The following is a 12,901-nucleotide window of genomic DNA, read 5'->3' on the forward strand; positions in this document are numbered from 1 at the left end:
AAGATGTAGTATAAAGATGATACAATACACCTTAATCAACAGTATTTATACTAATGACATGTTGAGGTGACATTTTGCAAGTGTTGTTTCACGGTGACTCCATTAGGAAACTGAATTCTCCTGCCTCTTTTTACATGGTTAGTAGCAAGCTTCACCCCCACATGGCACGGATATTATAGTTTCCTAGGCACTGGTTGGGGCTCATCGTAAAGCACCTGTCTCCCATGTGCCAGGCCCGGGGTACCACCCTCAACCCTTCAAACCATGAAGCCTGCCTGGGGCACCGGAAGCATCCCTGCATCCCATGTCCTGCTCTATGACCCGCGGTGTGATCACGGTCCAATCTTGTCCGGCCACACTTTGTCTCGTCCACATTAAGATGTTTCTGATTTACCAGGCTCACTCGGGACCTCCTGGCGCTGTGCAGGTCAGCCTGAGCGGATACGGGACAATCCAAGGTGTAAATCGTTCAGCCTCCATCTCTACTGGCTACCTGGGATTGGCCATGCCCACCATAGCCTCTGAGGCCCAGTGGGAATGGGGACAGGACAGGACAGCACTTCACCAGTCCCCTTTGAGTCCCGCCTGCCCCAGGATGTTCTTCTCATCATCCTGTCACAGCCTATTTCAGAGTTTCTGCTGTGAAGAGCTACCTGACTACAGCTGAGGCCAAAGCTGCTGCCTGGACCAGAGTGGGACAAGGGAGGCGCTGACGGCTACAGGAGTGTGGGTCCTCCGTGACTTATCCTGCCCCTAGCCTTTCCCGTGCAGGAATATGGGCTTCACCTAGTTGTTTTTCCAGGTAGTCCCCTGTGCCACTTGGAGAACACGGAGCCTGTCCTACTAAGAACTCCTAGTGCCCCTTGTCAAAGCACTGGGGGAGGGGGGCACAGAGGGAGGGGCGGCACGGAAGACCACATACACCCTAAACAGCGTGCTTAGAGCGCCATCTTGTGGTCATTATTGTCAATTACAGACAGGAATGTTTAGTATGTTCTTTTTCCTTTTTCCAAATCCATGCATACTTTGTTAGATATCATTATGATGATATTCAATAAAGGATGTCTTTGTGATTCTCCTCCCCCATCCTTCCACCCCTCTGGAGTCCCTGGTTCCTCGTCGTAGGCTCTCACTGATACTGCCTCTTATCCGTCTCCTATGTCCTTTTGTCCCCTCCCATCCTTTGCCAAGGAACATCACTCCCTGATGGGCTCGTTTCTGGGTTTTTAGGTTTCACCCAGACTTACACCTGTTACACACAAACACCTCGTGGGCGAGGATCTTCACACAGGGGCCCATACGGGTTGTTGTTGGTGGTGGTGGTGGTTTTTCTTTCTGAGTTTTGGTCACCTTACACTTTGCAGATCCATCTGTTTCCTGAAAATTCATGATTACAATTTTCTTCACAGATGAATAATACTGCTTTTAGATAGCATGCAAGACCTGATGTCTTACGCACATATAACAGTATAAAATTCCATCACTTCTTTTCCTTTCTCGTGCCAAATAGCCTCTTTTCTACGTAGACGACGTGAGAGGAGAAACTATGTTATTTGAAGTTAATACACTCTGTGCACATCAGGGGGGAAGTGTCATATTTTGCCTCCCCCACCACTTCTCATTCCTTCTTTTGCATTTATACTATGTATCATATGCAAATGAAATATGAGTACGTAAATATTAATATACATACATATCCATAAAAGAGAAAACCTGTGCTATTTGTCTGAGTCTATTATACTTGACATGATTTCTAGATCTAACCATTTTCCTGAAATGCTGTAATTTCAGGTTTTTATTTTAGTAGTAGTAGTGTGTGTGTGTGTGTGTGTGTGTGCGCGCGCGCACGCGTGTGTGTAGAGGTAAGACCTGTGTGAGCCATGACTGAACATGTGGAAATCAAATGACTTCTTGCTTAAACAGCCTCTCTTGTGCCTGCCGTGCTGGTAGCGTGGTTTCGCTGACCCACCATCTCCAGGCTATATTCCCGTCTCCACCCCCGTTTTTGACACAAGAGAGCTGAGATTACAGATGAAAACTGAAACCACGGCACCTGACCATAGGGCCCAGAGGTCAAACTAGTGTCTTCAGGCCACCAGAGTCCTCTCTCCCCAGCCCAGAGTTCCATTTTACAGCTGAATCAAATCCCATTGTATATACGGACCACATTCTCTTTATTCCTTCGTCTGTTGATGGACATCTAGACTGGCTCCATATTGGTCACTTTCCTCATTACTGCGATAAAATGCCAGACAAGAGGCAGTTTAAAGAGAGAAGGGCTCATTTTGGCTGTCAGCTTGAAGTCAGGGAGGGTGTCAGCAGCCAATGGGGCTCTTGCTTCCCTGTCAGCAGCCAATGGGGCTCTCGCTTCCCTGCGTCCTCATCAACAGTTGTTTTTGTGGAGTTTTTTTTTCTTTCTTTCTGATGATAACCTTCTGACTAAGGTGAGTTAGAATCTCAAAAGGGGATCTTCTTGAGATTTATTTTATTTTATTTATATATATTTATATATATAAAATATATATATATATATTATATATATATATATATATATATATATATATATATATATATATATATATTCTGTCTGCATGTTTGCTTGCAAGCCCGAAGTGTTCATCAGATCTCATTACAGATGGCTAGGAGCCACCATGTGGTTGCTGGGAATTGAACTCAGGACCTCTGGAAGAACAGTCAATGCTCTTAACCACTGAGTCATCTCTCCAACCCCTCATAACAGTTTTAATTCGGATTTCTCTGGTGTCTAAGGATGTTGGCCATTTTTCAAATAGTTATCAGCTGTTTGCTTTTCTTCTTTTGAAAATTACCTGTTGAGTTCACCTGTCCACCTACTGACCGGATGATTTGGTGTTTTGTTTTTAGAGTTCTTTATTCTGGATGTTGACTCCCTGTTAAATGCATAGCTGGAACAATCTTTCTACCCTGCAGACTGTCTCTTCGCTCTGCTAATGACTTCCTCCACTGTGCAGAATAATCCCCATTTTAGAAAATAATCTCGTGCAGTTCATCCTCAGTTCCTGGGATTGTCTCCTATGTTGCTGTGTTTCCTATGTTCCGTTTGGAACGCCCTCACCACGCCTACACTGAAGTGTTTTCCCTGCTTTCCTCTAGAAGTTTCAGGATTCAGAATGTTTTGAGTGTAGGACAGGAGATGCATATCTACCTTCATTCTTCTTAGGACTGATATCCAGGCTTGCTGGTCTCCCTAGACGAAAATGCCAGTGGGCGTAGTTTGGGGGAGACACCAGATAATTGGATCATAGTCTTCAATTCATCAGATGGTCTCGACTACATTGGTGCATTGTATAAACTTGTATTTATAGTTATTATTGAGAGAGTTTGCTTGTTCCTGTAACTTTGTTGCTTGGCTTGGCTTGGATTCTAGCTGGGTTATTTGTCGCTTTCTCTTCTCTCCTATTCCAGTTAGGGCTTTGCTGGTTTACTGAGTTGGACACAATGAATCCCTTCTTAGTTCATCATCCCACTCATCATCCCACTTAGGAAGTGTTTTCTTGGTTGGGATTTTCTTCCTCTTCTGTGTTTAGAGTTCCGAGGTCTTCGGCAATGCCGGCTTTGTGGCTTTAACTTCTTTGTGTCATGTTCATCTTGATATGTCTTGATGTCTTCATGAATGTTGAAACATAATGTTCATCCCTGTTGCTGTCTTCTTGGGCCATGGGTTGAGTCCTTGCTTCATATGTCTGCTCATATATATTCCCTTTGTAGTCGTTGACTCTTTTATAAATAACTCTTGAATTCTTCGTCTGGCATCTACACTAGCTCTGTGTCTTCACACTTGGAAGCTGAGTTATCTTGGGGAGCGGTGGCATTGCTGTCCTTGGTCATGTCCCTTACCATCCTTCGTTGTGCCCCTTGTGTTTCCGCATTATAACTCGCATCCCTATTGGTTTGGGTCTCCTTCCTGGTCTCACAGGGATCCCCTCAGGAGTGACCATCTCTTGCGGGCTTCCTCTTCAGAACCATTGGGAGCAAAAGAGCAGATGCTATGACAACCACAAGACAGAGAAACACACTTCAACCTGATGAGAGTCCACAGCTGCACCACCAATGCCTGGGGAGAAAAATACGCAAAAAAAAAAAAAAGAATGAAATAAAGACTGGAGAAGGATGAAAGAACAAGGGATTAAAATAATAATTCCTGATTTTAGATAATTAAAAATCATAAACATAAACATAAATGAAAGAAGAGTAATGAAAGTTAAAAACATGAAGGATGATTAAAAACACAAAGAAAGTCAAAATGCTACAAAAGCAGAGGCAACTATCAGCAAAAACGTCTGCCCACCAGGCAGTGGTGGTGCAAGCCTTTAGTCCCAGCACTCAGGTTGCAGAGGCAGGCAGATCTCTGTGAGTTTGAGCCAGTTTGGCCTACAAGAGCTAGTTCCAGGACAGGCTCCAAAGATACACAGAGAAACCCTGTCTCGAAAAGAAAAAAGAAAAAAAGGCTGCTCAATAATGGAAAAACGTGAAAGGGAAATGACGTAACTACATTAGAATCTCAAAAATCAAAAGAAATAGTTTGAAAATAAGGTAAAGTAAAAATTTAAAAAAATGAGAACAGAAAGAATCAGAAAAAAAAAAGAAGTATAAAGAATCAGAACAAACGCCTGGGCTCTCAAACCTTGAGTTTTCCGTTGAAGAAAACTGATTTTCCCTTTGAGTGGGAGTCAGAGCGTCTTGGTTGGGAGTGAACTCGTCACTCAGCAAACTGCCTGATGTGACCTACTGCGTTTGGTCCTCTAGAAGATCCACGGGGTCAGTGATATCCCTACCATCACTTCACAGACAGGGAAGGGGGCTCAGGGAGGCTGTGACACTACCCGGTGCCCACCACAGAAGTCAGACCTCTCCTCCTTCGGACTGCAACCCCAGCCACCTTTTCCAGCAAGCCGGAAGACTTGAGTTCCTTCCCCAGCGTGCACAAGGGAGACCTGATGTGGGTATTTTCCAGCGAGGTTCCCAGGAGCTTGGGGGCTGATGAGAGGTCCAACAATACGGGTCCACATCCTTGCCTTTTAGGCTGTTAGCTTAATCAGAGGCTCAGAGGCCATTCCCGCCAGTGCCTTTGCTGAGCCCTGGTGAGTGGGAGGCTGGCCCATCAGTGTGAGCATCTTATCTCTCCACTTCTCTCCTGGGCTTTGGTTTTTAATCTCCTTTGCTACCCAAGGGTTCTTTGATTGATTGATTGATTGATTATGTACACGGTGTTCTGTCTGCCTGTATGCCTACAAGCCAGAAGAGGGCACCAGATCTCATTACAGATGGCTGTGAGCCGCCATGTGGTTGCTGGGATTTGAACTAAGGATCTCCGGAAGAATTACTAGTGTGCTCCTATCTGCTAAGCTATCTCTCCTTTGCTGCAGTTCTTAGGGCCTAACCGTGAGGCAAGGCGGAAGGATTGATCTGATGAGAACAAGAATCTAAGCAGTCCCAGGAACCGCACACAACTCGCTAGCAGCTCCTGAAGGGTAGGAAAGCAGTACCTGGAGGCCACAGGGAAGCGCAGACCAGCTCAAACTGCCTCCAGACCCTGGAAGGAAAGCAAAACTCAGCAAACAAAGCCAGGGTCTCGGAGCATGGGCGACAGCACCTCAAATGACCACCAGAGGGCGCTCCAAACCAGCCAACCCAGACCCTCCTCAGCGAGGCACTTCCCCGCAGAGGTCAGCCTTCCGCCAGAACACTTTCCGAGACGCTGAGGCTGCTGCAGCCTTAAGAGGCCAGCCAAGGATTGCCGTCAGAGCATCATCCCCAGAGGCACCGAGGAGACAGGAAACCTGCATCCTGCCTGATGATGTTCAGCCTGGGTTGCACCCCCTGGTCCTGCCAGCGGGCTCATCCCATGGGAGCCCGGGGCAGGGCCAAAGGCAGGGCGCCCACGGGGTGAGAAGAGGGGCCCTCACCCGGGTGCTCCCTCCAGGCGCCGAAGAAGGAGTCCCCGGAGGATCAGGCAGAGGCAGAGAAGCCTGCTCTCCAGGTTCAGGTGAACAGAGGTGAGGTCCAGGTGAGCCAGGACTCTCGCACACGCAGCAGGTCTCCCACCCAGCAGCGATGCTTAGCAGGGTGAGTGGACAGCCGGGGCTGCACACTGTTTCCAGACTATGGGGCTGTGAGTTCGTACTTTAAAACTGAATTTAAGAGCCCCTCCTAGGCCTCATTAAATTTCTGCGTGGCTCGTAGCACCACGCTTCCACAGTGAGACCCTTGCCCAGGTGCTGGCAGGTGTCAGGTAGATGTCTTTGGTTGGTGTACAGTCCTATGGCAGTTGTAATTAACGCCCGCGGGTGAAGCGCTGTAGGCCACAGGGGCCCTGGCCTGAATCCAGGGCAAACCGATGTGTTGTGAGTGTGATGCAGAGCCATGGCTGGAGCTGAGTCACGTTCAGAGAGGCATCCAGCTCACCCTCTGAAGGCTTGGCTGGGTGTGGCCTGCTCTTGACCTAGCTTAGAAAGGTGGGTTAGGGGAAGGCGAGGTGGAGGGTCGAGAGCAGTTTCTTTCTCTTTCACAGAGGTGGCCCCTCTCTGCCGCGTTCCCACAGTAGCATAGGGGTTTTGGCGCCCCCACCCTCGCCCCATTACCGTCCCCCAGGGTCTATTCCAGCATCCACTTCTCTCTGCCAGCCCTCCCTAGAATTGTGGGAAGCAGCGCCGCCCAGTCCCCCAACTCCAACCCAAGGCCAGGCTACCTTTAGCCAATCAGCAGTCCCACTGGTTTGGATGAATCTAATCTCAGGTGGGTTGGTTAGTGTCCCCAAACAAGCGCTGAGGAAAGAAGGGTTTAACAGCGATTGGGAGAGGCCCCTTCGTTCTTCTGAGACTGGAAAATCTACTCTTTCCTTCTGCTGGGTGGGAGAGAAAAAAAATATTAGCTCCTGAAGCTGATCCCACCCAGATGAAAGAGTGGGAGGGAGGAGGAAGGAAGAGAGGGAGGAGACCCCAGAAGCAAACAGAAGGGGAGAGAAACCCCCAGGCTTGGTTGACAGAGTCAACCTGGATCCAGCCATGCCTGCCACTGGGGTTATGAGGATCTTCCTCCTAACGTTTGGGAGCCAATATGGAAATTTCAACTTTAACTTTAGTCTTTTGTTTTCTTTCATTTTTTTAAAAACAGAGTCTCATGTAGCCCAGGCTGGCTCTGAACTTACTATGTAGCTAAGGAGAGCCTTGAATTTCTGATCCTCTGCCTCTACCTCCTGAGTGCTGGGATTACAGATATACACCACCCCTGACTTTGTGTCCTGCTAGGGACTTACCCAGGTATGGACCCAGAACTTTCATGCTAAGCCTTGCTACAGTGGGTTTGGGGGTTCCACACCCCATCCCAGTCCACTGTGTTTTCAAGCCCTGCATACTTCTAGGACAGAAGGAAGGTGTCACTCCAGACCCATCAGGGTCTCTGAGGTCAGTACCAGCTTTAGGGCCTTATTTCTCAGCCCCAGCTCTGTCTCTGCCCTGACCTTGGAGGCTTCCAGCTCTCAGCTGTGCACTCTAGCCTGTCTGTGCTCCTGGACAAAAAGTCATGCTGGCGTCTTGGGCCCGGGCCCTTGCAGATTTACTACCTACCCACTGTTTCCTTCTCCCGGCTATCCCAAAGGCAGTCTGCCCTCTCCACTCCAAGTGGAGACCAGTCAGTGACAGGGAATGTGCCCAGATGCTTAAGTGTGTGCCAGAAGCACTTTGACCCAGCATAACCCACAGAATGCCAGCCACTAGTCCAGAGCCCCAAGCTTCCGTCCTGTGGCGTGGTGATGAACTGATGAAGGCCCACATCCCTATCTCCCCTACATTCCGGCTTCCCCCGGCCCAGGCTGGAAAGATCCGCCAGGACTCACTTTGTAACTTCAGGCCTGGTACAAGCTCAGCTTATAGAGGTTAGTGGAGTAGCGACAAGGTGGGTAGGGGAAGGGCATTCTGGACTTGTCCTTCCGGGCTTTATCTGCAGGTACGTCAGATGTACTAAGACAGGTGACATTGTGCCTGCCACCTAGAGCCCAGCTCTGGCTTAGGTCACTTGGGCTACTGTGTGAAGAGTGTTGATGGCTACGCAAACACCACTTGGCTTGCTATAACCAAATTCGTTTGAGTGTTTGTTTTTATCAGTTTTCCACAGCTTTAAATGATACAAAAATGACAAAATTTCTAAAAATACAATGGAGAAATGGCACCCTGAGGATGCCACTTTCTGGGTGGCAGAGCTTTCCTGGGTTCTACACCTGCAACTGGATCATAAGCCCCAGAAGCCATGGTGCAAACCAGAAACCACCCACATGTTCAGAGAAATCTGCACATGTTCCCTTGTGCAAATGGCTCCTTGGAAAAATCTAATCCAGCTGCTGGAGCCCTCTGGCTCTCAAAGTCCTCGCTTCCGCTGACACATCTGGCATCTCTTCCCTCTGCGAGGCAGTTGTCACTGCTGGTCCCATTTTACAGATTTGAGGAACTGATACTCGGACTTCCCCAAGTTTGCTCTCAGATCCCCAAGGTACACTCTCCACAGAGAAACTCATCCCTCATAGCAGGGCTTCACGCTGGAAATCCAGGCAAATGCCTTAAAGGGCATTCTAAATATATTTCTTTACTATAGATGCTGATCGCCTGCTACTGAAACCAGGAATTAGCTTGTCTGCCTGAGGACGTGGCTGCTGCCTTCGAAAGAAGGCACGGGAGAAATCTGCCGACTGCCAGCCTAGCGATGCTGCCGACGGCTTCCAGCAAAAGAAGAACCTTCGCTGCCAAGTACTTCAGTAAGGATTTGATTCTGTGTGGAGAATGACTGTGTGTTTGACTCCTTGCTTGAGGGTGGGGTTGCTCAGGGCCACTGAGAGGGGCTTCTTGGTCCTGTGGGCACCGTGTAGTCAGGGCTCAGTCTTCCTTTAGCTTTCAGAACTGACTGGTGGCCCAGCACTCAGCCTTGTACCCCAGCATCTGCTCTGTGTCTGCCTGAAAAACGGACTCCAACATGAAGGCAAGTGTCAGGGGCCCTGGGCTCCAGTGTCTGAGGACTCCAGTGACATTTAGTGTTCATGAGGACCACCATGACCATAGCCTACTCAGACACTAGGTAAACCCCCACAGGGAGAGCTGTGTGCTCCCCTGTCTGCACCAAGAAACAACCCAGCCTGGCAGTGAGCTAAAAGATGTGGAGGGTGGTTGAGCCTGGAAAGGGCTGGGGAGGAAGCCATTAGCCACAATGGGACTATTGTCTGTTTGAGTCACAGGCAGATGCTGGTCGGGTGTGCCCTGAAGGTGCTGGTCCCTTCAAGAGCCAAGCCTTGTAGGTGCTGGGTCACACTGATGTAGGTCCAGATGGTGCAAGGTCATACGAGCGTTGAGCCTTGCAGGTGCTGTGTCTTGCTGGTGCTGTGTCTTGCTGGTGCCGAGCCCAGCAGGTGCTGGGTCACATAGGTGTTAGGCCTTGCAGGTGCTAGCTAGATGTACCCTTCAGATGGTAGGCCCTTCTGGAGCTGCCCCACTCAAATATGTGGGCACTGTCTGGAGCCCAGACAGGAAGGAGATGGTTGTGTTTGTAACTGGGTGATGTTCTCTGGTTGTAAGGACCTGAGAGCTGGATTCTAGAAACAGATGCCGTCTGTGGCACCCTCAGGGCCTCTCATCCTGCGTTAGAGACTCAAGGGAGCTCTTCAAACTCCCCAGCCTCCTCTGGAGACGTCTGCTTAACCATCTCAGGTGGACCCCAGGCTTCAGGACATTTTATGTCACTGTGAGCATGGGGAGAAAGTAAACAAAGCCACAGGGCTTGGACCCCAGCTGTGCCGCTATTGTGCCCTGAGCTGGCGTGTGTGGGATGAGGAGAAAATTTTCTCTTTCACAGAGGCAGGTCTGGCTGGACTGGAATCTGGACTGGGCTCTGAGTCTGGGCTAGAGTCTAGGTGGAAGTTCCACCGGAACCAATGCATAGAGATCAGGGGAGAAGTCGGGCTGGGGCGTTGAGGTCACAGCAGCTGATACTCTCCTCCCACTGGGGTCACAGTGTCATTCAGCTCCAAATGAAAACCCCTGGCTTCTGTGGGAGGGTCAGCTGCCAGATTTGTCTGATATGATGGCTTGTGCCCCCACCTCCAGAGGGCATGTGCCAACCTATTGCGAAAGGGCAATGGAGATGTTCCGTGAAAATTTAATGAATACGATTACGTTGATTTTTATATGAAAGCGAAACTCACGTGGCGGAGAGTGAGCCGTTTTGGAGTGTAAAATTCAGTGGCAGTCCCTGCATGCAGCACACTGTGTGGTCACACTGTCGTCGTCCATGGTGTCCTGCACGGGCTAGCAGTCCCCGTGCACAGATAGTATGTCTGTGTGTGGTGACTTAGCTGCTGCACAGGGCTGATAAGTGTGTGTGTGTCCCTCTGTACCCGCCCTTTGCACTCAGCATGCTCTCATCCAGGCTTGTGTGTGACGGAGCAGGTGTCTGTGCTGTCTTCCTCTTGACCATGCCGGTTTTACGTAATGATCGTCTCAGACTCTTAGACAACTTTGAAGAAAATGTTAATGTCATTGCACAGAAGGCTTCAGACAAGGACCGTGTTATGGGAACAGTGGGGACAACTTCTCTCTACCCAGCCTCGATCAGGTTATCTGGTTCTCTCCTCCTCCTCCTCCTCCTCCTCCTCCTCCTCCTCCTCCTCCTCCTCTTCCTCCTCCTTCTTCTTCTTTCTCTCTCTCTCTCTCTCTCTCTCTCTCTCTCTCTCTCTCTCTCTCTCTCCCTCCTGGTTTAGTCAGGGGATTTTTTTTTGTTTTTGTTTCTAAGATTTATTTATTTATTTATCTATTTATTTATTATGTATGCAGTGTTCTGCCTGTAGGCCAGAAGAGGGCACCAGATCTCATCATCCATGGTTGTGAGCCACCATGTGGTTGCTGGGAATTAAACTCAAGAAACTCGGAAAAGCAGACAGTGCTCTTAACCGCTGAACGATCTCTCCAACTCCCTTAGTCAGGATTTTTTTTGGGGGGGTTGTTGTTGCTATTTCAAATTGTTTTATTTCCATCTTTAACACTAGCAGGAGTCTAAAACAGAATGATATCCAAAGCATAGTTTAAATGTAACAAAGAAAGAGTTAAACTATATACATTAAGGAAAAAGGAAAGGGGTAATTTTTTTCTATAACAAGCTTTTCCTTTTAATTCATTTTCTGATTAGTAGAACTAAACACATCTAAATTTAATATAGGATGAAGTAATAGGACTTTTAAGATCTACTTCATAAACTGTCTTTAAAAAGAAGAAACCAGGGGGCTGGAGAGATGGCTCAGTGGTTAAGAGCAATGCCTACTCTTCCAAAGGTCCTGAGTTCAATTCCCGGCAACCACATGGTGGCTCACAACCATCTGTAATTAGGTCTGGTACCCTCTTCTGGCCTGCAGACATACACACAGACAGAATATTGTATACATAATAAATAAATAAATGTTTTTAAAAAATTAAAAAAAAATAAAAAGAAGAAACCAAATTTTTAAGTGGGTGTCACTAGATTCACTGGTGAGCTGGCTGCATGGTCACCTGGGCTCCTTGAACTAACAAGAGCAAATCCATGAGGCCCAGAGGGAACTCAATGGCTGTGACATCCAAGGGGAGGGCACACACCACACATCACAGTGGTGAGAGCTAATGCCCCCACCTTCTGAGTCCACGTAAAAAACATCATTACTCTCATTCAAACGAACTGGAAGCCAAACAGTTTAAAAAGTTAGAATGAAGACTAAAGCTATTTCTTTCACATGGGAGAGGGCTCTCCTTCAGCTCCATTCAAAGTGAGTTCTGTGCTGAGTCCCTGCTCCTTCAAACTGAAAGTAGCCAGGGTTTTTTATAGCAAGAATATATATGGGATATACTAGTGACTTGTAGACTGTGGTCCAGTAGTCCAATACCTGTCTCCCAAAGAAAGGCCAAGACTCTGGTATTCATGCCGTCTACGAGTCTGGATATCTCAGTTGGTTTATGTCGACATCCCAAAGAAGTGGGTTCTAAACCCAGCAAGGTATCAGAATACTCACATGTCTACCTCAGCAGGAGGATGGGTGAACTTGCCAGTGAGGGTTAGGGCAAAAAGCAAGAGCTTCCTTCTTGGTTGCCCTTTCATGTGGACAGCCACCAGAAGGTGTGGCCCAGGTTTAGGGTGGGTCTTCTGACCTTAAATGATCCAGTTAAGAGAACTCTCTCACAGACACAGACATGCCCAGCTGCTTGGGTTTAGTTGATTCCAGATGTGGTCGAATTGGCATCCAAGATTAGTCATCGCAACTGGAGAATATGACTAAGGAACATGAATTTCCCCCTGACAGATGTTTGCAGAGATTTGGGACTAATGTGCCGTTCTTGAGGATTAAATTCCTCTGCTGGACCTCGCATCCACCTCTTCGGGCATCATTCTGCCAGACCTGCTGGAACTTCCCTTGTAGTAGGAAGCCAGAGCTACTTGACTCTGCCAGATGCTTTCGTGCCTTGCGCAAGGGTCACATAGTTTATTCCTGGATTCTATTGATGTTAGCAGACGAGCAGACAAAGGGTCCTGCATCTTTCAGGTGTCAAACTTAGGTGGAGTTCCTGGAATGAACTCTACTTACAACTGGTTTATGTTTTACATCTTACTGGAATTGACTTTGCTGGCATTGCTGCTAACACTGTTGTGTGTGTTCCCGGGGAATGGTGGGCAGCAGTGCATCTGTAAAATACTTTGTCTTCTACATAAGCACAGCGGCTTCAAAAAGTGGCTTGGGAAGCAATCCCCTTCCTTCGTCTGCCCTAATGAGGGTTACTATTGCTGTGATGAAATACCATGACCCAAAGCAAGGTGGGGAGTAAAGGGCTTAAAGCTTACAGCTCCATATCGCTGTTCATCA

General features: G+C 48.2%; 1 protein-coding gene across 4 annotated transcripts in view; it reads left to right on the forward strand.

Moving 5' to 3' along the window:
- Positions 1 to 5,737: 5,737 nt before the first annotated feature.
- Positions 5,738 to 12,901, forward strand: part of Arhgap22 (Rho GTPase activating protein 22) — a 152,908-nt gene continuing 145,744 nt past the window's right edge. For 3 of the 4 annotated variants that reach the window (XR_005975425.1, XM_041662614.1, XM_041662617.1), the window contains exons 1-2: positions 5,738 to 6,105; positions 8,626 to 8,785. Coding sequence is in view for 3 of the 4 variants with exons in the window: in XM_041662614.1 (XP_041518548.1) it covers positions 8,734 to 8,785 (52 nt within the window). In the remaining variant the exon portion in view is untranslated. The remainder of the gene's footprint in view (positions 6,106 to 8,625; positions 8,786 to 12,901) is intronic. The other variant, XM_041662615.1, reaches the window with a different exon arrangement.

Source organism: Microtus oregoni, unplaced genomic scaffold (assembly GCF_018167655.1).
Source record: "Microtus oregoni isolate MIOR12 unplaced genomic scaffold, Mior012 000013F_ref0000133, whole genome shotgun sequence".
NCBI classification, from domain to species: Eukaryota; Metazoa; Chordata; class Mammalia; order Rodentia; family Cricetidae; genus Microtus; species Microtus oregoni.